The sequence below is a fragment of the Stegodyphus dumicola genome, chromosome 5 (genome assembly GCF_044657685.1).
Source record: "Stegodyphus dumicola isolate Sdum_Otavi_A_Nest chromosome 5, ASM4465768v1".
In the NCBI taxonomy this organism is placed as follows: Eukaryota; Metazoa; Arthropoda; class Arachnida; order Araneae; family Eresidae; genus Stegodyphus; species Stegodyphus dumicola.
In genome coordinates, this window is record NC_140772.1 from 228,818,253 (window position 1) to 228,845,822 (window position 27,570).

At 30.3% G+C, this 27,570-nt stretch overlaps 1 protein-coding gene across 1 annotated transcript in view; it reads right to left on the reverse strand.

Annotated features, from left to right (window-relative positions):
• The window catches only part of Pur-alpha (Purine-rich binding protein-alpha), a 98,006-nt gene that overhangs the window by 12,290 nt on the left and 58,146 nt on the right, over positions 1-27,570 (reverse strand). The window contains exons 4-7 of the mRNA XM_035365150.2: positions 22,288-22,390; positions 15,288-15,406; positions 8,522-8,642; positions 4,099-4,205 (exon numbers count right to left, since the gene is read on the reverse strand). Coding sequence (XP_035221041.1) covers positions 4,099-4,205; positions 8,522-8,642; positions 15,288-15,406; positions 22,288-22,390 — 450 coding nt within the window. The remainder of the gene's footprint in view (positions 1-4,098; positions 4,206-8,521; positions 8,643-15,287; positions 15,407-22,287; positions 22,391-27,570) is intronic.

The following is a 27,570-nucleotide window of genomic DNA, read 5'->3' on the forward strand; positions in this document are numbered from 1 at the left end:
TATTTTATTTTCAAAAATCTTAATTGGATTCAATATTTTATAACATTAATTTTGCAGTTGAAATAAGTGGGTTAAAATTTGTCCCACCACACACTTGAATTTCCGCTCAATAGATGGCAGCACTCACGATTATTTTTTCTTTTCTTTTTTGCATCTACTTTTTTCGTGATTGCGCGCGCTTTTACATCCGTTGTATGCTCTGATGTGCTAAAATGTCTAGAAAAAAATTAACAACTCAGGAAGCTTTGGATCTTTTTGCTGAATTGCCATCTGATTGCGACTCAAATGCTTCAGATGTCAGTTCTGATTCAGATGAAATTGAAATCCAGAAGAGAATAACTGAGGTTGAAGTTATTGCTGAGGAAGAAAGGGAAGTAGCTATAATTTGTTTCGCTTTTTAAAGACACAGACCCATCTATGCATGTGACTGCCATCTATGCATGTGTCACTGTGAATATGAATCGGAAGTATCTACTCACAAATTTATGTCAAGAGAATATATAGACTTTTCAGTTAGTGATGATTCAATTTATTGCATAAAATGGAAGGATAAAAGATCTGTTTCTATCCTGTCTTGCTTGGAAAAGGCAACTGAAATGAAAGAAATTAATAGAAAAGACAAAAAAAAGTACTATGCCCAAACAGCACTATTTCATACAATAAGAACATGGGATATGTCGACTGATTGATCAACTGAAAGGACTATATGAAATAGACCGCAAAAGCAAGAAATAGTGGCACATGATTTTTTTTTTTTTTTTTTTTAACATTTTAGAGGAGAGTATAGTAAACGCATTTATTCTATTTAAGTTTGTTCGCGAACCCAATCATGATGAAAGATTTTCTTCTCTCAGTTATAGAAGGTCAGGCAAGAAAGAGCAGAAAAGAAAACTGAAATCCCCAGTTCAAATAAAAACTAAAAACCCGTTCATACAACCAGAAAAGAGACTAAAAAATATAAGTCACACACCAAAGAGAACGAGCAGGAGAAGATGTGCATATTGCAGCACATCGAAAGAAGAACGACGAACATTTTGGATGTGTGAAACATGTGAAGTGCCTCTATGCTTACAAAAGAATGAAACATGTTTTTCAAAGTTTCATGAAAAATGACTTTTTTTCAATTTTAATCATATATAAATGTTTTTGAATCAAGTGCCAATTTCAATATTTTATTTAGTATCATATGTACGTGTATCAAATTTTAATCTTAAAATAATATTCAAGAAAATATTTTCTTTTGTTCCTAAAATTTAAAAATATTAAATATATATATATGCAAAATGTGCATATGCAAAATTTTACAAGTCATGCATATATGCAATATGTACAAAATGCATTTTAGTGTGTTATGAATGTTTTAGAATGCACGCTTTATTTTGTTTATTCATTCCACGTATGATTTTTTTTTCCTGCTATACACCAATATGCTATAAGACATGTGCTAGTTGCATGGTGGGACAAACGGTATCCCACCTTCCCCCGTAAAAAATAAAAGCGCAGAATTTTTTCCAAGCCTTAAAGACACTTAAGTAAGTCCATATGACTTATTCTAAGGCATTTTTTTAAAGATTAAAATATATTTTAAATATGCGTGTCGCAAAGGGTTAAGGACCCAAAGAGTAGGTAAATGCCTAGTGCCAGCCCTATGTATGATGCATTGAGACATATAAGATGAATCTTTTAAATTGCCAGTTTTCAATTTTTTCATAAACAGAAAAATTCTTTTCTGTAAATGCCTGTCCATGTGATTAGAAGAATTTTTGATATTTTCCATGCTTGTATCTAGTGAAAAATAAGGAAAATAAAGAGAAGATACACATGTTAAGAAAAAGACTTCAAGTGTCAGAAGCAAAACATTCAAATATCATATTTTCATTTCTCTTCTAAAAATTCTCCAAAAAGTATGAAATTCATCACAAACTTTCTGTAAGATACGTCTATTATGTTTAATACTATGAAGACAATTTTCATTTTGTCGCATTTTTCTGGAATCTTCTGGTTTCTTTTCTATTAAAATCCTAAAGAAAAATTACCCCTACCATTTCTGTAACAGTAAAAGCTAGAATTATTTTCTTTTAAAGAGATCAGAAAAGTGCAAAATTAATTTTATGGAGAAAACTGATGCATATTCTGTGAATTCTGAGACAATTATATGGGAAAAAAAGCTTACCACGAGGGGGGGGAAGAGAGAGAAGAAAGAGAAACTTTTAATTAATTGCATAGCTATTTTGCTTTTGCTAAGAACTGTTTCGTAAACTGTGCTTTATAGCATTTATTACCTTATTTATTTTTCAGATTCAAAATATTGTACAATGATTTTCAATGTAAAAAAAAAAAAAAAGGGGGGGGGCGAAAAATTCCCAGATTTCTGAATTAAATTTTTTTTATAGAAACTGATCTTAAAATCGCCAAAATGTTGATAAGTTTCCAAATTTAGAACTGTTTAACCCTTTCGGGACGGGCGTCCCATATACGCATTGCCTAAGAACGTCTCTTACAGCCGGACATCCCATCCACGCATCACTAGAGGTCGCATTTAGAGACGGGTGATGCGTACACGGATTTTAAGCTGGAACGTTTTTGTGAAGGCCACTAGATGGCATCCTATGTCTATTACTTTTGAAATGAACACAGTGTTCCTGACCTTGAGTTAGATATATTCTGCTTGAATTTGGTATTTTACTCATCAGCTCTTGCGAGGGTGGGGGGGGGGGAAGCGTAAACAGAGGTGAACTCTTTAAATCACTGCGTGCTAATGAAAACATTCGCATGTCTGATTTATATCCAATTCCTTTTTTCCCCCTATTTTTTCCTTTACTATGCACGGTCTTTTAAGGTTACTGTGCGGAGTATTGTTACGTTTTGCATTGCTTCAGATATATTTCCGTTTCTTCTCTTTTTATTTCGGAAAGCCTCACCTCCAGTCTATTATGGCAGGAAGACGCCATTTTTTAGAGGAAGAATACCCTCGTATGGTCAATGATCCATTTATTAACGCACATGAGGGTGATGATTCATTTTCTAAAGAGTTAGAAAGTGATACTTTTTCTAAGAGTTAGAAGTGATACTTCTCCGTGCTTCGAGATTTACCACACTCAGTTTTCATTTTAAATTTTGTTACTTCTTACTGTAAATAGTCTTATTGTGCTGTTTTATTAATTTAAAACTTTATTGATGGATTTTATCAATTAAAACTTTGGCATAATTTGAATAGCGCTTCCGAAACTTATTTTACAAGATAAGCAATTTTTTAAGTATATTTTCATGTAAAATAAAGAAAAAAACGTTATTAAGTGCTAATTTTAACATATATAAGAGCTTAAGTAATAATCTAAAATGATATCAAAAATTACGATGCTAGAAGAGAAACTTTTTATTTTCTGATTTTTTTTTATAAAATTAGGCTTAGCGATGCAAAACCTCCGTCCTGTATGGTGACTGCCTTCGATTCCCTTCTGTCCCGCACGAGCATCTTAAACAAAGGTGCGCCATCGAGAAAAGGTTAATAAAAGAACTAACATCCCCAAATGTGAAAAGTTGTTTAAGAGCTCTTCATTGAAATAATATCAAAACGCTTATGTTTCACTTCTTGTCCAGAAATTCGAGTATCCAACCTTTATAATTAAGAACAAATTACAACTCATGAACCCATTCAAAAGATAACCATATTTGTCAGTGAATCGCTAAAAATATTCCTCCAAAATGCTAATTCATACTCAAAACGGCAGTTGTAAAAACAGACAGAAATTTCAGATGATTAAAATTAAGGACTTTTAAGGACCAAAAATCGGTTCCCAAAAAACCAAAGGACTCTTAAGGACCATATGAACCCTGTTATAAAATCAGCTACTGATGAAATTACACACTTTTAATGATGTGTTTAAAATGTATATTTAAGAACTATATATTAACAATGAAAGCTATACAAAAATAAGCTCATGCAATTTATTAAACAAATTTTAAATTTGATACTCTACATAAAGAAATCACCATTTCATAAGTAGATTAAAATATTAATTAAAGCTAGATTACAACATTACAAAGTTAGCTTAAGATATTCTAGATATTCACAATTATCACAAAGAGTTATCTTACCTCTGATATACGCATGTAAATTCCCCTGCTGTTTTGACCAATATCAAAATAAAAGTTTTTATTTTCTACTCTCATATGTTGGCCCTCAGGCAATTCTCCCTTGAACTCTAGTGGGAAGACCATGAAAATTAAGAATTAGATATTTCTATTACATTAGTATTGACAAAGAACTTTACAGAACTACAGTAATAAAAATAAATAAATAAAAGCTGCTTACAGTAGTGTAAAAAAAAAAAAAAAACCTAACTGAAAGTACAATATGAATATGGGGAGGGATTGATATGGATACCACACGACTTCCTTACACAGCCTTATTAAATTATACACACTTTTTGCTGTATTTCATTTAAACTTATTTCCCTTCCTAGCAAGGCAAAAATACATATAAACTCAAAACACTTTCATTAAAAGTACAGAAAAACATAAAACACCAAATACAGTTAAAAAAAAAAAAAAAAAAAAAAAAAAAAAAAAAAAAAAAACCCACCTACACCAAAACAAGTAATTCGGCCAGAAGGCAGGGAGACAAGTTTTTTTGGTGCACAAATCTAAAATTCTATAAAATTAGTATCACAACAATCTTGAGTTTAGCACAGATTTATGTGCAAGATCTCAATCGATTTCAAGGGCAAACAGGTACAGGTCCCTCTTTGTCAGGAGCAAAGAAAGCTGCAAGACTGGAAAGAAGTGGGTGTAATAGTCGTATTTATACTCCACAGTAAAGCGAGCAAGAAGGTAGCACCATCTATCGACAAAAATATTAAAGAAATTGACAAATTAAGTTAATAGAATTTTAAAAGCAAGGAAAGACTGAATTGGACTTCAGAGTCGCTAACTAAAATAATCTGTGAATGTGAAAAGCTTTAAGAAAATCCAATTCACCACCTGAAGCATATTTTCGAAAGCAGACCCAAAGTCAAAATTATGATTAAATTTTCAATAATGATTAGCTATCAAAGATTTGTTAATTTTGGCTTTTTGGACATAAGATTGTGTTCTTTGATACAAAACTTTAATGCACTTTTAGTTTGGCCGATGGACCTCATATCACACCGACACTATACTATATGCAATAAAACATTCCATTTCTCTGAGACTCTTAGATACCTTTAATTAAGTAAAGTTAGAGCCAGTAACAGCTGGGTAACAGAGCGGGTTTCATATAAGAACATATATATTTATATACTTATGGTGCAGCCAACTGCAACGAAAGAGGGAGGCGCACAAATGCATGCTACAGCACTGCCATATACAAAATTTCAAAGTTCTGATGTTACTTGCTTTTGAGTTATGTGAGATACGTATGTACAAACATTAGGAAAAATATATTCTGAATGCATTTTGGGAAAAGAGTCTTTTATTCTGTCTGTACATATAGATGACTTGCAAAAACATGGTTCAAATAAGTTCGAGAGTGCGAACTTTTTCACAATTACAATACTTCCTTTACCTCACACAAGAAAGTAAAAAGGATGATAATTACTAAAACAGTAAACATATACAAATTAATATTATCTATAATAAGAATATTTTGCACGTTTTAGGAAGTATAGAGACGGCAAAGGCTCATAGCTATGAAATTTAGAACACGAATTCTTCAACAAGGTATGAGGGTATTAGATATTCCCTTCCCCGAAAATTAAATAATATTTTTAAACATATTTTGGCTTCATGATCTAACTATCATCATATAACTTTAGTCTTCACACTATCACGATGACAAAAAAATGTTCTAAGTCAGTGGTCTCAAAGTGCATGTGGGTCAATGCATAGTTTGAAAGCAGTTGGCGAGCTGAATGTTTTAAAATTTTATTTTTCCAATATGTTTAAAAATTATGTTTGTTAAAATTAAGTTTAAATTTCATTAACATACATAAATAGTAATAACAACACAAAAGAAAAAATTCAAATTTATTTATTATCCGAAACCTAAAGCTTTATATTTAAAAGAAATTGGTTATCCTTTGTAATTGAAAGGTAGTGATAGCTAAAAATTAAATTTTCTGACTGACTTTCATTTCAAATTATTCTAATATACTGAATTAACCACTACATAAATTATTTAAAATAAACAAGTTATGTTAAGTTCCCAAGTGGGGCAAAACTTGAAAAATATTTTTTTTTTCTTTTCTTTTTTTACTTATTAAATTTTTATTTGATGCATGTAGAAAAACTACATATATTTGTTTGTACGGTGTTTTGATTTTGATAAAATTTGAGACCCTGAAGAAAAATTACTTTTATCATGAATTGTAGATGCTCCTCAGCCAATCTTGTTCTTTTTTTAGACGTACTAATTGCAACTGCACGGGAAAAAAAAACCTGTTCACATATAAATGTATATGTACAGTTATTTTTACTGCAAAAATTCATATTGGAGGGCATTTATTTTTTGATAGATAAAAGGGGGTGGGGATGATTAACCAAGTTCGGTATCTTCAAATCTCTGAATAAGATTTATATCACAGTATAAATCTCCATTTGTAGTTTTCCTGGGGCCCTATAAATTAATTAGCTCCGATGATTGTAGATTTGCTGCAGTGTTACATTTGTTTTTAAGGTAATAAAAATAATATGAAATTGAACTCAAAATCTTTAACAACTAAAAAGTTCCTTCAAATTCTTACCATAATAATTCTAAATTTACAGGAAACATACCTGAGGGCCAAGTAAGAACTGCCAGTTTAAGACCACTGCTCTAAATAATGCCTGTTCCGAGTCTTTTTAACACAATTTAAAAATTTCTTAAGAACTCACTAATTACCTTAAATTCTTTTTTTTTTTTTTGTGTGTGTGTCATAACAATTTGTTAAGCTCTGTTTAAACATCACTGCACAACTTTCAAAGAATTTCTTTTTTTGTTTTTATTTCACTAGAATTTTTCCCTTCTACAACACATAATATCTAATTTTTCAATTCTTTGTTATATTAACTTTATTAGTTAAAAAAGTCACATCGTTCCTCCTTTCAAATAATTTTAGTAAACAGTCTACACCACATTTGATGTTTGATCGCTTTCAACGAATATGCCAAATTTCAAAACGCGGCAATATATAAATTAACGTACATCTTCGGAAATTTTGAATAAAAAACTATTTTTTTGCAGGTACGCTTAGAAATACGTCTACTTTAAGATGATGGTAAAAATTTTATAAATTAAAAAAAAAAAAAAAAAAAAAAAAAATTAAAATTACAGGTTTTAAAAATAAATAATAAAAAATGGGTGAATTTTATTAGGAATGAATTTGAATTTCGAAATGTGAAAGTAAGAATCAAATAAGTTTAATAAAAAGATAGATTAATAAATATAAACCAAGCTCGGAGCTAACATTTTAAGAGCTAATTTTTTAAAAACTACATGTGCGGTTTTTTACAAAACTTGGTAGTTTGGCGTAATTTAAGTCATAGAATCAAAATATGGAAAAAAATTGGTATGTTATTTCAGAAAAAGCCTGATTTTGTGTCAAAATACCTATATTAGAACAATGCTATATATAAAAATCTAATACATATCCTAAGTCCTGCTTTTTGAGCCAAACGAATGTTGGATTTTGTCAACCGGCCCAGTAGAACTGTCTCCCCCCTTTTTTTGGTGCAGTAAACAGCAACTTTTGGTTTCAAAATATGTGATACATGCTGAAGAAGTATCAATACAATATTTTTCTTCCCAACCATGTGTGGAATAATAGCAAAGTTCGTATCATATTTTTCAAGCATGTCATAAATAACAATGACGTTGGAAATATTTTACCATTAAATGTTGCTACGGCCATTTAACATGCATTTTATTTTAGGCATTATTCGAAGTAAAGTGCATATAGATTTTGCACATTGACAGCACTGGTAAAAAGACAGACTCGTTAACAGCACAAAGACGAAGAGTGAGAAAATCACAATACAGATACTACATCAATTACAATTCTGTTTTATTTCCTTTGGTTTATCAAAAGGTTTGGTTTGCAAATTTATTATTATATAAATAAGGACGTTTAATTTTACTAGTAGTGCTGTAATGCAAGCACATGCCTCATTAGCAATTAATAAAGATCATACAACAAGGATCAACTCTGAAATCACACAGCTTAGAAATCTTTACTATTTTTAGGATAGAAAAGAAAAATAATGAAATTTAAAAGAGATTCATCTTAACAACTGCACCCTTGAAAAATCAAAGACAGAACAAATTAGAAAACATTCTTTATAAGTCTATCTTCTTCTTTGGTTGAAAACACTCAGAAAATCATTTAAAAAGCAAAAAAACATATTTTCTAATTATTTTTTTAAAAACTAAAAGCTAGTCTTTAATTTCTTTTTCACTTTGTACACATACAATACAGGGAAAAAATAGCCACATTTCAAACTGAAATGGTAAAAAGCAGTTACATATTTAATGTAAGTATTAAACATCACATTTAAGACTTACCCCCATCATCAGTTCCAAATTCTTCTAATAAATCAGTTAGAGCATCTCGAAATTCTATCATACCTTGGGCTGGTATAGCTATTTGTGAACGAGGCCCACCTCTAGCTATAGTTTGGGAAACCTACATAAGACAAATTACTAATTAATGAAACTGAAAGTGCTATTTTCTGAAATGTTTTGAAACTTATGATGCTCTCCAAACAACAGTAGGTGCCACTTAATGTAATTGTGATTAATTTTATCATTTGGTTATTGTTGTTAAACAGGCAAAGTTTTGCCCTTTTGTATACAAAAACATTGAAAATACAATGGTCAAAACAGAGTTTAGAAATCATTAAGTACCAAATAGCCTGACTTTGATTTTAGTAATCCAGATGCAAAGGAACCAGTTTTCCAAGTTTTATGAATGTCAAAAGAATTAATCAGTTCATTACTGAATACAATAAAGTGATATCTGAATATTGCTGCACAGAGATGAGAGTTAGAGCCCTTTATATCATGGATATAAATGCAAATTAATTAGCAAGGGATATTAACCTTTTTGATGAGTTGCATTTGCTGAACATGCTTTAAAAATACATCTCAGAAGCGACAATAAAGAAGTCTCTTCATGATGCAATGTTTTAGTATATGAAAAAGTACAGGAAGATGATGGAAAAGTAACATCTCCAACTAGCAACGAGGATTTTAGTACTTGGGTGGATAATGATGAAAAAATTGTAGTATCGAAGATATACGACATTTGCCAATAGCTTTCTGACAATAATCCTGAAATAAGTGCATTTCTTAAGAATGTTGAAATTACGGATACAGTTTCAGTCAAATAATTTTCAGAAACACTATGAATACAAATATTTTATAAATGAACTATGCATAACAACTGCAGAAAATCTACTATAGACGATTTTTTTCTAATTAAAATGTTGGGAAATTGAGAATTTATATGTTTATAGAATATTAAAAAAATTTTATATTTTAAAGCATATTTTTCTCATTATTTAACATTATCAAAATAATGACGAACAAACATGACCAGAACAAGCAGCACATACTGTACATCAATAATACTCTATGCTGTAGGAAAGCGGACATAACTGTGAAAAAAATTTAAGTTGTGAAGATATTCCCAGAAATATAAAGAAATATCAAATTACAGAACTACTCACAGGCACAACCCATTTATTTTTATTTACTTAATTTTAAAATTTATAAATTTTTGGGCAAAATTAATACATACATTAATTCTCATTTAAGCAGCATTAAACCATTTAATAATCTACTAAGATACTTTATATCTTAACTAAAAGTACTTAAAATTTGAAAAAGTTCCTATTTTAATGCATAAATGTTTTTTGTTATCATCTTGGTTTGCTAGGACTTCCACACATGTACTGCAAAAATCATTTATTTGTCTGTCAATAGGGATATTTTTAAGTTTTCATTCATTTATCCCTAATCAAATGGAATTTTACAACATTAAAAATGGCAAGTTTATCTTTAAAAACTCAGTTGTACTTCAATAAAACTCCTACTTTCTAATTTAATAGCTGTAACTTCCTTTCAAACTACATGTTAGCAAGTCAAAAATGACTTTTATAGTTTGCAAAATTAATAATACAGATGGCAAGTTGGGATGAGAATATGCAGGGTTTATTAAAGAAAACTTAGGCCATTTAGACTGAAAATTACATTTTAAATTAATCACAGTGTGGTAATATATAAACTGTTTTAGATTATTTTTATCAACAACAATTTAGTTTTTTTTTTTTCTTAAAGACATGAGGTACATATATCTGTAACAAAAATATCAGAAAAATTTTAAATATCTATTTTGACCAATGATATCAAAACTATTTTTAACTTTTTATATCTTCAGTAGCAAAAAATCATAAAGTGAACAGTTGACCGTAAGCATATAATGAAATAGCTCGTAGTAGAAATCGAGAAACTCCGACAACCACGCACATAATTCTTTAGGTAAACATGTCCATTGCAAGTTTCAATCCGGAAGCCATAAAAAAAATCACTAAACTGCACCAAGGTGGTTGCACCTAACATGCAAGTACCTGTAAGCTGAACAACCTATATTTCATCAGTTCTTTTGTCTGTTTTTTGTCCCCACCATCTATGAAAAAAACCAGTCCTATCTTACTTCTAAGAATATAAATACTGGCACTCAACATCACTTTTTTTAGAGCTGACAACTTCTATGGAAGATCAAAATCATTTGGAATTATGAGTGACTCTTAGAATCATTTTACTCTAGTATGAATGTTATCATGCACCTGATAACAAATGTCTACAAATTCATGAAGTTCATAGACTTAACATGCATGCAAGTAACTAACAGATTTTTAGTTGTCTAATTAAAAAAAGGGGAGAATAAGAATCATAAAATACTGAGTAATTTGGTAATGAGCCCTCTAACATTACCAAAAAACAGTTCTAAAATTTTTCAACAAACTATTCTCAACTTCAGCAAAAAAAAAAAAAAAAAAAAAAACCACCATAAAGATGTCAACAACACTCTGAAGGATCAGGGTTTTGAAATAAGCATGCAATCACTTTTAAGCAAGTGAAGGGATTTTGAATAACTGTGCATGTGATTTTATTTCATATTCTGCAACTTCTATTGATTAATTAATTAATTCAATTTGCATAGCAATGCCTTGAACATTAAAGACTGCAATATCTTTAAGCTGGGGGAACCCTTGTGAAGTTTTTCGTTTTGACATAGTTACTAGGTTAAATAAAATACTCATTTTTATTAGAAAATTAAATAATAATCCATAAGCATATTTACATTTTTACACTTGCAGTTAACCTAACTTTCTTTGCTTAAGAATAAGAAATAAAATATTTTGCATTTAAACAACAGAAAGTGTATGCACCTATCCCAGAATACAGTCCCATCATTTCTAGAACATAGCTGCTAAGCTTGCGAAAATAAATGACAGAAGATTTCAGAAAATAATGCAGAAGAATTCAGAACACAAAATATGAAATTACAAAAAAGGATTAGCATACATTTGAAACTTAATTAGAAAAAAGGAACTCCACTGAAGGGAAAAAAAAAAAAAAAAAAAATCTGACTAAGTAGCTGATTTTGCTTTTGTTACAGAAAATTCAGCTCCACAATTCTAATTACCCTGCTTATATTTGACAATCAAGCTATTCTTAAAAGTTTGTGTAGCCTAATCTAGATAATTTTTTTTTTTTTTTTTTTTTTTTTTTTGCGTATTAACACACTAAGCTCCAAATCTGTTCTGTCTTCCTTTTTGTTAGCTTACAATAGCGGTTGGAGATTTATGTAAAACTTGACAGAAAAATATTTTATTATATACAATCAGTCAACAGTAGTTGATGCAGTCTAAGAAAAAGTATACTAGCAGTTACTAATGGATTTACACACTCTGAATAGAAAATACAGTATCAACCACCAGCGACTGACATGGGAGTTTGACGTGTTAATACCATATTCCCCCCCTTAGGTTTTTAGTACCAGGTTTTGAAAATTGTACAAAATCTGCATAATTTCCCCTTTTCTCACCGTCTTCAGAAAACAAGCTTCTCTAATTTTAAAAATTACAATTCATCTCTGTAGTTATTGTTTTTGTCTTCTTAAGGGAAAAATGCTCTCAAATTACCCTCAAAGATCATGCTGAACCTTTAGCAGATGAACTTTATTATGCCCTGTGGAAAAATCCCCCAAATGATTTATGTATCGCTGTTAGAGGGCGCTTCGCTTCTGAAAAGGAATGTTAGTTTTATAGTTTGCGACGTAGTTAGTTAGCAGTGAACCTTCGATGCAATCCAGGTTGCTTTGTAAATAAAATGATTATTTTTGTAGATTGTTGAAGTATTTCACTTCATTTAGAATTAGAACAAGCTTTCGCAATATGCCCAACACAAGAACCAACACACATCACAGAGAAACAAACGCGAACTGACATTCACTCTACAGTTTGTAGAGTTAGCTGCATATTCATTTTCTCCAGTTATTTATGGATGATTTGAGGCATAAGGAGTAGTACAGACAACAATAAGAATAGGTGAGATTCAAGCTACACAAAAGTAGAAACAAGATATCTTATTAAATACTGTAATGCTTATATTAAAAAGTATTCTTATTGGAATGTAGATTTCTTTTAAAGAAACAATGTGACATTTGCCTGTAGTTTATCCATGATTACTTTTCATTTGTTGTGTTCTTCTTAATGTAACCGTGTCTTTCAGAAATGAAGTATTTGCATCATTTTTCCTTCTTGATTTTTGGATGATAAAATATTAGTAAAAAAAAAAAAGAGTTGCAATATGCAAGGAAATACGATATATATATAATCAAATTTTTTTAATTTACTTAATATAACTTTTATAACTGCATGCAAATAATATTTCAAATGAAATTTTATCCATAGCACTCTGTAGAAAACTAAATTTTAAATGCGAAAATTCTGAAAATATTCAGCAATCATTTAAATATTCCTTTACATGGAATTTTATGAAGTCTGATAATTTTGAAATATTGGGTCAACCAAAACATTTTGTGGATTTTCAAACAAAGTGCTTTTCTTCTAATTATTTTGTTATGGCTGCTATGGGGTAACCTTTATTGAAGTCAATGTGTAAATGCGATCTCGAATCATGTTGCAAAATTCTAGCATGCCCTGAGGCATAATTTTTGTTTTAGTGCAGCACTGAGACTAGGGAACACCAACGTTCATTTTATTATACCAGTTTCTTTTATTTTAGAAAAAAAAAAAAAAAAAGGTGTTAGACTGCTTGTAAATAAAAGTGCTAAAAACTGTTTTTGACCACACAATTTCAAGGTACTTTAAGAAGTTTAAGCATGCAGTTTTCAGCCTCAAAGGTGATACCCACTTTGGAAGACAATCCATTGTAAACAAGGATCTATCAAAGGAAGCTATTTCAGAAAATCTATATTATACAGTTCAGAAACTCTCAGATATACTAAAAAATACAGAACACGATCATTAGAACAAGCATGGGTATGTCAGTGCTATGACCATAGCTGCCAATCCTGAAACTCTATGTGCTTTTCAAGCTGCATGGCAATATCATTTCAAAGGAATTCCAAACTTGCTGAAATTCACATTAAAATGCATGATTCAGGTTACTGAACTATTAATAATATGATTCTGACTGTAAAATATATTATTATTTAATTAGATATTTTAAATTTTATTTTCTTCAACTAATCTAAATTTTTAAAACAGTTTTACACTTTTATACTCAGAAAATCCTGAATAGGAAAGGACAGCTTCTATTTATCAAAGCAATTTTAAAATGATGAAATTAAATTAATATTAATGTACATAGCATTTATGTGGATAATAAATTTTACAATGTACCACAAATTGAAGTAAAATAAAATATTAATTGATTAAACATTTTAGATTCTTCACATATATTTTTACAAAAGTCTACAGCAGATTAAGACTTTTGTAAAAATACATCTTTAATAAAAGCTAAAAAAATTCAAAATCTGGAGATCTGATAATCTACCAGTAGGCCAAGAGTTGGAAGACTGGGAGAGTTGGTCGAATTTACCAGCAATGAAAGAAGTTGTGGTAGAATTTCTGCAGGAATACAGAATTTTGCTCAAAAATTTCTAAACAGACTAACAAGGAAATGCATTCCTCGATAGCTGCTACTGATGAGGATTGAACGAAGCTGAGTCCTCTCAATTTTCTGATGTTCTTTTAAGTGAAAATAGATCTCTGTATACTTCAGGATAAGAATAGAGCAAAAAAATTACAAAAAGATTTGAAAAAGAAAGTAAGTGATTTTATTTTTTAAATACATCAGGCAATCCTTATTTAATTAATTTAAATTGCTAAAGTACATTTACTTTTTATATGTTGATAATGTTTACGGATTTTTATGAATAGCTTGGAAATCTTTCTTAAAAAAAGGGGGGAGCACAAAAACCACAACTTGCACTTGATAAGTTAACGTTTACATTTCCATCTGTAAAAAAAAAAATCACTAAATGCATTAATATGCAAATATCAAAAACGATTATGGGATATGTATCGTCTTTAGTAGCAACCCCCAAAAGTAATGCTTTGTGTGCAAGTGGGCCTACAAAGTAACTGTATATTATGAATTGCTGTCATCAAATTGGACAATAAATTCAGAACTCTGTTCTCAAATAGTAATTTTAAAAGCAGAAATTGAAGCAAAGCACCTAAACTTACCAATCATACAGGTGTTTTTGATCATAATGATCAGCCTCATATTTCAATGAATGTCAGAAAAAGACTTATTGAGTATGGCCAAGATGTTTTGTTTCACCTTGCCCCCTCGGATTTTCAGCTCTTTAGGCCACTTCAAAATTCTCTGAACAGTCTGCACCTCACTTCTTTGGAGACTGACAAACAACACCTCAATTTTTACTAATAAACATAATGACCTTTCTTTAAAAAGGATATTCCAGCTGCCAAAGAGATGGCAAAAAGGTTAGACAACAATATAGTGCTTACATGACTCAATGAAATTTTCTTGTTTTGCACTGCTCTATTTATATTTATCATTAAGAAACTACAGAACTTCTCAAATGACTCGGTCTAATATAAATAAAGAATAATTTAAAGTCTAAAAAATATCATTAGGAGTAGAAGTATTTAAATCTGCACCACCACAGGCTTCTTTTACTTAATTCTACATAAAAATTTTTTTACTCACTTCCCACACTTTATATTATGCACAGCAATTTTTTTGTAAAGATTTTATTTCATATTACCCTTAGGAACCTTCCACGAGAATTTTCTTTCAGGTCCAAATAATAACGTCTATTATCTTTCACCATAACTTCACTCTTTAATTTTCCATCTTCTGGTAAATTATCAGGATTTGGAGGACCTTAAAGAAGACAGGAGCATAATTCTATTTTATACAACACTTAGGTGGAATTAAAAAATACAATAGATATTAAATACTCTAATTAATAACCAATGAATTGTACAAACACATTTCATAGAAACTATGGGCTATTTAAAGAATATTATTTTTCCAAATGGTTTAGACCTTAAGGGGGTGAATAATTAACTATTTTTTATTGCACTTAACATCTATACACTGGAATACAAATAACTGCACTGAAACTGAAATATTTAATTCTTCATTACTTTCATTAATGATGCAAATACTTTTCTCAGAAATAAAAATTAAATATAAAATAAATCAATGAGACACTAAAAATTATATTCATGCACTTTTAAACTGCTTTATTTTACATTCAAAGAAATGCAGGCACTTGATTGATTGGTAACCATCAATATATCACCAGCAATCTATTGAAGCTTTTTTAAAAATAAGTACTGTTTGGAAATAAAAAAGAAACAAGCAGAATATTGTTACCAATCTCATTTTTATATGAAAGCCTGTAACAATCTATTTTTCTACATAATTTCCATATTAAGGCACTTATCATATTGTACAACCGGTTTCTGAATTCCCTCTTCATAAAAGTGCGCTGCCTGATTTGACACCCACAACAACATGGACGTTTAGACTTTATTGCCCTTGCGGCAAAGACCACCCAAATGCTTCTTCAAATGCAGGAACAACTGGTAGTCATTAGATATTGGATTGGGGCTGTACGAAGGATGATGGTCATGCTGTTCCCAGCAAAATGACATGATGAGATCTTGAATTCATTTACCTGCAATGTGGACAAGCAATGTCTTAAAAGTAAAATGATCCCCCTACTCAGCATATCATATCTTATGTTCTGAATTGCATGGCACAGTTTGTTTAAGGTCTCACAACACATTGTAGAATTTACTGTGTCACCATGAGGCAAAAAATCCCCTAGCAATACCCATTTTCTATCCTAACACACAGTAGACACGAGTTTCTGGACTGAAACTCTTCGCTTGAATTCATTCGCTTGGGTGATGATAAATGGCATCATTCCATGGATTGCTGCTTTGATTCTGATGCGTAAGCCACCCAAGTTTTGTGACCTGTTTAGATTTGGCTTAAAAAATCCTCGCTGTACCACCAAAGGAAAGTTAAAGCACTACCTAAACATTTGGTTTTGGGCACCTCTTTCTGTAGTTACCTTATCATTTTTAGTACGCAGCATAAACATAATTTCCATAATTTAAGTTTTTGCTCATACTATCATGGAGAATACTGCCATAAACCCTAGGAAAGTTGGCAGATAATGATAAAATTGTAAAGCGTCTGTTCTATTTCACTTGTTTGTTAACTTTTTGCACCAAATCTTCAGTAATGGCAGACGGTCACTCACTTCGTTCAACATCAGAGCACTCAAATGCACAAATGTACCTTTCCATTCCATTGCTCATAATAATTTCTTCACACATTTCACTAACGTGATGATGAATTTCAGTCGCTTCCACTGCATCCACCACTAAGAAAACATAACACCAATTGTATTTTGCAGTCGACGGGATCCACAGTTACCTACGCCATTTTAAATACTCAAAAACAAATGTTAACACAATCGAAAATTTCCATAATGGTGCATGTGGCTTGCCAACAGATGTAAGTAAAAGTGCACCCATGGCAAATGCCAACCGTAGTGCTGCTGCATCAGAATTTCAAAATGGTACTTGCTTTAAAAACAATCATTATATGATGCAAAATGTGTAAATTTAGTACAAGATGAACAAACACTGTCCCCAAAACTTTTAATGTGAAGAAGCTTAACCACCCAAAAATGATACAGTGTTCTGCTCTTGAGAGTTGACATAAAAATATATCCTCGTAAAAAGCCAGGGCATGAGAGGAAATGAATACACCTCTTTAGTGAAGAACTCAGAAGAGGGCACAAATGAATCTATGATATCTGCTTTGAAATCAAAATGTAGATCACCCTTCCCAAATTAGTAAGAAAAGAAAAAATTGTATATTTCCAGAAGAATTTAAAACAATTTCTCAAGTTCCACAATGTTTGCAGGTAAGCAAAATCCAGAGTGGTATTATTGATGGTGAGCTGTTAATATCCAAGTACTGAAATACACAGTCATGTTTTTAACAAGTAAATTAAATATCTTAACCTTATGCACTGGCAACAACTACCTGAACTCCTTATACACAATTAATCTGAAGGTAAAGTAACATAGAATTGGGGGGGGGGAGGAAATATTAGTTTATAAGCATTCCTAATGTCAATAAAAAATAAATACAAAGGCAACTAACCGATTCAATAATTAAAGGTAGTGAGCTTAAGAAGTCTCATACTCTCGCCCTCCCAAAAAAAGAAGCAATAAATGCAGGAACTAGCACATTCACTGCTATTTGACATACATATTTATGAAATGAAACTAAGTTTGAAATATCATGTATGGACATACATCTTCTATCAGGTAACAGGAATGAAATATAGGTCTATTGCAACAAGCAATAAATTATATATATATAAGTAGAAAGTAGTACACAAACAAATACACACACACACACATCACAGACCCAAAATATTGAACTTTACATTTTACACTGATTTGCAAAATTTTAAACTCAGCATTGTTTTTTTAGTAATTAAAAGTTTATGTGCATAAATCACTGCTTTTAATATTTTTAATCTGGATCATCATTTTTTAAACTAACAGCAGCAGATGATTAGCATAATAAGGTTCTGTTTATCTTTTTAACATGTTTACAATGCATGCCTATACTTTGAAAGGAATATTCCTCTATTTTCATAATTTATGGTTTCTGGTTCTCTGATAAAAATAGGATTCGAATTTAAATATTTATTTTTTCGACAAATTACACCATATTGCTTAACAGTTTCTCAAAAACTTTCCAACTGGTTCTCTATCCAGAAACTTGGGAAATGCCAAATTCTGGATAGTTGAGTGCATGAAAATTGGAATTCCTGATAGAAAAGACAAATGAATATGGAGGCAATTTTTTGATTAAAATATAAAAACAGTCATCTTATTTTTTACCAACTTGAATACCAAAGCCTACATTTAAAATGATAGATTTTGGGGAAAATATGTCTTTAAGACATAAAAGCAAACACATTTCATAGGCTTAAACATGAAAGTAAAATATTTTATCTAATTACAAAATCCTGCTGAACATGAAAACTGGCACAAATGTTGCCAAAAAACATGCACCAGTCTCTCAGGCAGAAGTTTAATGGAACAGACTGCTCTTTACATAAATAGATCCAAATATGGATACAGCATATAAAAACGTGAATCACTTATTGCACTTTTCCATGTTGTATAACCATTGTTTATTCATTTTACAAGAAAGTCATATATTATGGCTCTTTTGATGCCAGGATCCAGCACTTTAGAAATTACTCCATTGCATGCTGCTTCATGAAAGGCAAGCTCCAAATTTTAATAATTTTTTTTTCAAAATGCGAATAAAAAACAGCTTATATCCTTCTTTAACAAAAACTAAACTGGCTTCAGCTTACCCAGAATTTATCAGGTTTACATAAAATCAAGGCGATGTTCTTATGATTGTGTTATGATGCCATTATTATTGTGCTATGATGTCTTATTCATTACTGGCACTAAATTATACTGTTTGACCACAGTATATATATGCTGGTAGCACAACAAGCTTTATAATGGTGACAAATCTCTCATTTATTTAATTTCTTGAGAAGAATTTTTTTCTGAAAATATTCTGAGACTTGGGCTTTCCAGTTAGCTAAATACAGGATAGTACCATACTTTCAAATGCATGACCATACACTCATTAATTCCCTAACTTGAAGATCTTATCTACTCCCAAACTTATCAATTTCAGCTTCACTAACCTGAAAGATAAAAACTGTCCCATTTTATATCTGTTACTTTTGTAAATTAGAATTTTATCATACAACTTTTCCCTTTGTTCCTACTATAACATCGATCAATTGATTCACACATAAAAAGAAAAGTAAATAAATTGTGTATCAAAACCATAATCCAATCAGGATGTTTTAAGTACATGTTTTCCTCTTCCCTAAAATTTCTTTGAATGTTAGGCAGCATTGGTAACAATGTGTGAAATATAAGACAATCGTCTGTTGAAAATAAAGATTATGGTACCAATGTTGCTGTCTAACAAAATCACATAATTTAACAATACTGAATGTAATAAATATTGTGTACTATAGTGTAAATAAATAAATCTGATCAGTACAAAGTCCGTAATCCGGACTCATCAGGCGATTCCGAATTATAGATCATCAATTTAAATCTGGTAAGATGGCATGCAGAAATTATACAATTAAAAATATGAAACCATAATTTATGAAATAAAGAGCAATTATGATCTAAAGGATAACAAAATTTACCAAAAAAGCTTAACATTTATTTGTTTACTTTATTAAACATTTCTTTCAATGCAAGTTGTTAAAGTTGCTTCGTTTTTGTGCTAATACTTTCTCTTTAATTCTATAAACAGACATAATTTCTTGTTCAGTTACAAAGTTCCACTGTTCAAGTCCTGTAAATGCTGTGTCGAAAATACAGACTTACTTGTCAATCGAAATTTTTTCATTTTCAATAACCCGTCTGTCACTTTCTTCATTACGGAAGCAGTATTTTCTGGATCTAGAACCATATTACAGATTCTGCCGTCTATTAACTGATTGATGATTGGGGCATTGTCGTCGCAATGAAAAACTTCTGTTATATCATTTATTACCACTCTCCATATTTCTTTAAAAAATCCAATAACTGGAAAATTTCACCTTTAGTTTGCGATGTCTGAAAACCTTCAAATTCGCGGCTATCATCTTCGGGGTTATTCATTAAACGCGTAAGCACATTACGAGCATGTGTAACGCATACAATAAAAAAAGGTTGTGGCTTTGAGGTCTGGATTATAGATCATTCCGGATAATGGACGTCCGGATTACAAACTTTGTACTATATTACATAAAATGCCATCAGATCTATTATTACCCAGAACAACAAGCTTCTAATTGATTTTTTTTTAATTCATAGACTAAAGTTATAGAATGCTTCAGTACTTTAAACAACACTTTCAATTATGGCTCGGAAATTTCAACAGCGTGCACGCACACACACAAAAATATTAAATACAGTTTAGACAAATATTTGAAAGGACTTTTGGCCCACTTAAACAAAGATGAACTAGAAAGCGAAATTCTGAATAGCACATTATTCAGTTTTCATCATGAAAAATTTTTTCTGTTAAAAGAAAACTGAACAGATGCAATTAACACTTTCAGTGTTGGTAATTTCCTTAACAGTGGGGGGTACTATTGCCTCTAATCTAGCTCACTTATTCCCAACATAAAAATTGCCTAAATGAATTACAAATAAATTCTACAGAGAATCTGATATAAATGCTTTGAATTTTACAGCCAAAATGAGAAAGCAGTTATTAAAAATCATCTATTAGTGATAATTTCAACTACATAAAATTATGAATAAGTCAGACAGAAGCATACACTACTAGTGGATATTTAACACAAATGAAAAAATAATTATGCTGCTGCAAAATTGAGACCAACAAGGCAATGTTTTGTGTGTTGCTCGAAAAGAACAATTTTGGAAAATGGATGAGAAAAGAAATGCGATATTTTTCTTCTGATTGCGATGTTGGACTATGCTTGTCTCCCTGTTTCAAAAAGTATCATACAAAAACTGAATTTTCACCGCTTCCCTTACAAATTTTTTTTGAAAAAAATTGCAAAAAATCACATTTTTTTAAAATTTTATTATTAAATACAACAAAACGGAACAAATCAAAATATGTAGGTTTTAAGTTGAATTTTTAATTTTTTGAAGGTGTAAAAGCATTTATTTTTAATATTAGTTTACTATCCCGAGTTATCTCGGGCAAACGGAAAAAAGTTAAATATTAATCTTTGTATGATAGTTTTTGAAACAAGGGACAACACAGAGTGATTCCAGACATTCTACACTGGTATCTGGTCTCTTTTCTTACTGGCTTACCACTGGAATCTCTTTCACGGGAGCACAGAGTACACTGTCTTGTTGGATTTGATTCCCCCACCCCACCTCTTCATAATTATTATCTGAAAAATCATCGCCATCATTTTATTTTTTTTTTTCAACGCATGCATCCTTCTTTATACATTACTAATCCACAAGCCAACGCATACAATACAATAGGGAAACACATAACCAGTTCCTCCAAAAGAATCATGCAACCAACAAAATTTGGCAAATTGCCAATCAAAGCAGAATATTTCCTTTCATTTCCTCCAGACCGAATAAAAACGTGATAAAAGAAATCGTACTAACAAATTCTGCTTCGCCCGAGTTTTCTCGGGATAATAATTAACTGCAATATATACGAACCCGAGATAACTCGGTATAATCAGGCAAGCGGTTAAAAGGAAAATTAATTTAATAACAACAAAACATTTAAAATTCTGACATCTATTTTTGTAAAGTGTTCTTTCCAGTTTTGCTTACTTCTTCGGAGAAAAGCCAACTTTATGGAAAAATGTGCTTTTTACGATGAAAATAAAAATTAGCATAAATCAATAAATTCAATACTTGTAATAGTTCTGACTGCTGATTTGGGTTTATATAATGAATTTCTTCATAAAAATGTTTATCAAAAATATGCTTATTTTTTGTCATAACATGACGGAAAAAAGAAACAGTTAAGTGGTTAATAATACTTTTCTTATTTAAATGAAGATCAAACTTTAATGTTTAATTATTGTTAAAATAATTAAACTTATTTTAAATATCTGCAAGTAAGGTAAGATTACACTTAACTGAATATGGATATTAATGGAAAAACTAACATACCTAAAGAAGCATAAAGTTCACTAAATGAAGTTAGATGATCTCTGAATTCAGCAGCTGTAGACATAGCTAGAAGTAGCCTACTTTTTCGACCAGCTGCACCAACCTGTTATAAAATATTTTTATTACATTAATTATTTCAACTACTTTCATATAAAATAACAAGATGCTGGACAGTTTGCTTTTAAACTGTGCAGCAACCACAATAATATGAGTCTGCTTAAAAGGAAATGTGAATTAGGTTCAGGGACAGAAAAATTACATTTTTGATTTATCTACTTTGGAGTGCACTGTGTGTGTTGGAGGAGAAAGATAATGAGAATTAATGATTTTATACTGAAAAAACAAAAATTTTACTGATCATGAACACCTACATGTTTCAGGACAAACTACTAATGCTCTATGTTCTTTGTCATCTTATCCTGTGGTGGACAGGGTTGGAACAGGTGGGACCATGACACTTAAAAATATGGCAGCACTTTCTATCTGATGCTGCCATTGGAAAGTAATCTGGAGTAAGACATCTCTACATTTTCTTCAGAAATATAACTTTACTATATTACTTTCAAATCAGCTTACAGAAAATAATCTTTTATAAATTATTTTTCCTTTTTAGGATTTTTAAAGACATTTTCTTAAATAAATACATTTTGAAGAACCAATACATGAAGAACGGACATTTTTCATGTCATAAAAACTCAGGATGACGTTCTAAATACAAGAATGATTATCAGCATTTTACCTATCCTCAAGTAATTATTTTATTTGCTTCCATAACAAAAATATTATAATCACCATCTTTTACATCTCCAAAACTAAACAATATATATTAAAATGCTTAAATTCTAACATTCATATTTATAATAAAATAATAACCTAACAAACAACACTAAAGATTTTAATCTAAAGACTAAAATATTTTAAAAAGTTCATTATGTAATATTTGGAATAACAAATACCGAAAGAGTAACTGAACTGCAATTTGCAATTAATAAAAAATTAAATATTTTATTAAATACATGATTAAAAATGCAATAGTTATTTATTATAATTTTTAGTAGCAATGTTCCCTAATATAAGTTCTTTCAATCAAATATAAATGCATATACTTATTTTAAGTTTGACATTTTACGACAATGGTAGATTACCATGATAATTTCATATGTTTTAAAATCAATAACACTTTTTTTGTATGCTACACAGAACAGCTTTGAATAATATATACAATAAATTACTATGCACCTGCTTTTTGTTAAACAGGATGTTATAAAACCCCTTTTTCATTTAAGAAAAAATAGAATTTTTCTCATTATCACAAACATACATCAAATTCAGCAGCGAAAATAAAAATATGCTTAAATATAATAATAAAAATCAAATTGAAACAAATATTCAGAGCAGTTTCCAGTGGCGACTATTTGCGCACGACTACACAACTCCCCACCAAAATGAAAAAGTAAATTGGAGAAATCAGTTTTACATCCATTATTCCAAATGCTCTCTATTGCATTTTCCCATCAGTCAATAATCATTTTGTAAAACTGATTCTGTTCTCCAAAGCAGTCATCCTGCATGTTCTCCACTTCTTTTGATTGTTCCCTTTCCCAAAAACTTAAAGTTGCCTCTCAAACAAAAGTTTTTTTTGACAAGAGACAAAAGGAATATGACATCTACTCTTAAACCCCTATGACATGTTTCTGCTATGCAGACTGGACATCGAAAGGGACATTCCTAAAAACTCACATTTCCACAAAAACTAGCATAGCTAGGTAACAATTTTCTTTAACAGACTAGAACGTCAAACAGTAATCAATTATCATTCAGATTGGTGAAAGAGATGTTTGTTTTCAAATTCTATGCTGCATTGCTCTTAAGGAAGCATTTCGATATTTTCTTTTTGAGATTTTAAACTTGTTTGTTATTATGGAAGATTAAATGTAATATGAGGGAAATACAAATGAGTTTTGCTACGTTTCAGCACTTCATAAATACTATACTATATCAAAATAGCACATTCTGAATTTTACAACTTCCTTCTTGTTTGTTTCATTGTTTAGAGAAAAACTTAAAATAGGTACAATAAAGAAATCTTTTGATTTAAAGCATTCAGTCAATAATAATGAGTTATTTTAAATTAGGTTCTGTTCGTCACTAAAACTCCTAAAGCATTTGCTGATTTTGTAATACTTTTCTAAATCTTTTAACAAGAGTCATATATAGTGAAATACGTTTAATGAGAAAATGCTTAAGATGAAGTATTGGTTAACACAAAATAATACAACGGTCCCGACAAACTATTATGCATTTTTTTCTTTTAATACGAAATGAAAATCACTTAACATGAAAAGATTTTTCCTTCTGGGAATAAACAAAATATGGAAAACACCAGCCGCGCAGGAAAGGTTTAAGAGGGGTGCGAATTGAAAGAGAAGTGGTTTCGCAAGTTTCGTAGAAAGGCTTTGGCTTGAACATGCTTTGAAATACCCTCGGAACAGCTTGTGACATGAGCCAATTTTGTTTATCTAAGCTGTTTTCACCCTCCCCCCTACAAACACCACACAAAATCATCTCATCTCTCATCAGTTGGCTTTGGAATTTGGTGACAAGTATATTGCAGTGTGTGTAAAAATTAGTGAGGTTGGTTCGCACCAAAAGAAATGGAAAAGGAGGATATTGAAACTGAACTGAGACTTGATGAAATGTTTGAGAAAGTTTCTGTGTTACTGGACTGTTCCTACTGTATCATCGGAAGAATTTGCTATTTGTTGAAGAATAACAAGTAGATGATAATGTGTGTACTGCCCGAATTATGGCAGACAAAGACAGTTTGGAGTTCATTCAAAGCTAAAAAAATATTGATGCAGATTCCGATGATGAAAATAAAATGGATAATGTCCCATACTATCTGAAATAAGGAACATCATGAAATGTATGCACACACATTCCAAAGCTGAAATGAATAACAAAATGGACGATATCGAACAATTTGATGCTAAAAAAGACAAAGCAAAGAAAAATATCAGATTATTTGCCAAAAACTCAATAAATGTTTTGTTTTTCAAAAAACTTGAAAATTTTGATTTAAATTAAGTTCTTGTGGATATTTTTGTTTCATTGATTTTTATTAAATACATGCATATCTATGTGAATAAAATATACTCTAATAAACTTAATTTTGTTGAATAAATATATGTATATATATATAAAATTTTATTAAACATTTTACATTATTAAAGTTTACAGCATAGATTTTTACAATAGCTCTCACAGGTAGCAGCTGAACACTCAACTTTACATTGTATCAACGCCCTCTGATGCTGGACAATTCTCTATTTATACAGATAGCAGTAACAACTACTCAACTTCACCTAGTTTAGCAAATGCTAGTCCACATTCAGGAATTCAAATGTAGTTCTAGGTAAGTTAAATTAAAACTTGCTATTTACTAGCCTTATTATTATTATTATTTTTATATTTTATTAGATTGTATATAGTTTATTTAAGGTTTACATGCATAATTCATGTAGTGGAAGTTTTCAATAGGCAAGAGTTTCTAAATTACTTTGGTTTTCTACTCTTAATTGACATTTAATTTTATTTTTCTTGTTAAATTTCTCAAAATTCCTACTAGTTTAAATTTCTTTTTTGTAATTCCCAACATTTGATTTTACTTTTACCCTTGCCTATATGGATGACAAAACACGAATTGAGTAATTGAAGAGTTAGGTCTGAAGGCAACTTCCTTTTGATAAGTTCGTCTTCTGCCTGCTCAACAAGTATTCACTTATGCAATTTAATTTGGTCTTAGAGATTCCTTAAAAAAATTGTTTAGATTAATTTTTGGAATTATATATTTTTTCATGGTTTTAGATACACGCACTTAATTTACATATGCTCTTAGAATTTAAATGATATTATAATTAGTCTGCAGCAATAATTAAATTTTTCATTTTTGCATTTAAAATTTCTTAATTAAATTAAAAATTTATATTAGATTTATACAAATAGAATATCTGTTATATATATATATATTGCAATATCCTTTAACACGAAATCCTCTTAACAGAAAAAAATACTTCAGTCCAAACAGTTTTGTGTTAGATTTTCACTGTATGTCTATTTCACTTGCTATATTGTTACATTATACTCATATTTATGCCATAATGTAACCTAGTAAAAAATAACTCAGAATGGTCAATCACCTCTCAAACAGTAAATATGAATATGCATGTAAAACATATAATTAATGCTAACAGAAAGTGAGACTGAACTAGATAATGAGTTTTTGTAATTTTTCTATTGTAATTTGTAGATAAAAATTATTCAGTTGAAATATGTTTTTCAAATGTGATCAGTGACTTTGAACATTTTATATTCCTCAAAATAAAAACATCAAATGCAATATTATTTACTCCCTGAACTCTTATTTCTCTATTGATGCAATGTGTATCATAATTATGCACAAAATAAACTTATACAGGGTTCGTACACATTTCTTCACATGGAAATTAAGTACTTTTAAGAACCATTAATGAAAAAAATTAAGGACCTATGAGCAAATGGGAACTGAATAAATTCAGTTAAAAATATCTATGACTGAACTTTTGTAATACAATCCTAAAAATAAAATAGAACAGTAAGTAGGATGAATTACTATTAAACATGAATTAATTAAAATTATTAATAAGTTTGAGAATGAAATCAACTGTATAAAATGTATCAAGCAGCATTAAATATTTTACACTTATAATAGTTGGACATACTTGAAAGAAGATAAGTGACATTTTATTTATGTTTTAAAACAATAAGCCTTGCGTTGATTTTTTTTTTTTTTTTCATTTTGCCACATACTTGCTTAGTCTAGAGGTTTAGTAACCAGCAGGTAGATTTTATGTAAGGCGGCATATATTAAAATGAGAAGCAAGATCATAATCAGCATGATTCATAACAAAAGACTGGATGCTGTCATCGAAGCTGCTGGCCTAAAGAGAGACCTGCTGATTAGAACAAACCTGAAAGGCCTGATATAGGCATGGTTGGCAAGTTTTGAAAGTTAGTCGGGCTCTGTCTGATGCAGTTAGTGTCATAGCTTCGTGTAGAGTTCCAAGGATTCTAATCCGTTAATATACCTTAAGGTTCCAATAAGCTACTAAAGCACCACAGATGATAAGTTGTTTTGTAATATTATAAGTCTCACTAGATGCAAAGAATAAGTTTTACAAGAATTTTAACATTTTTGTGTTTTATCTTGGGACCACACAGTAAGGATTAATGAAAGGCTTTAAT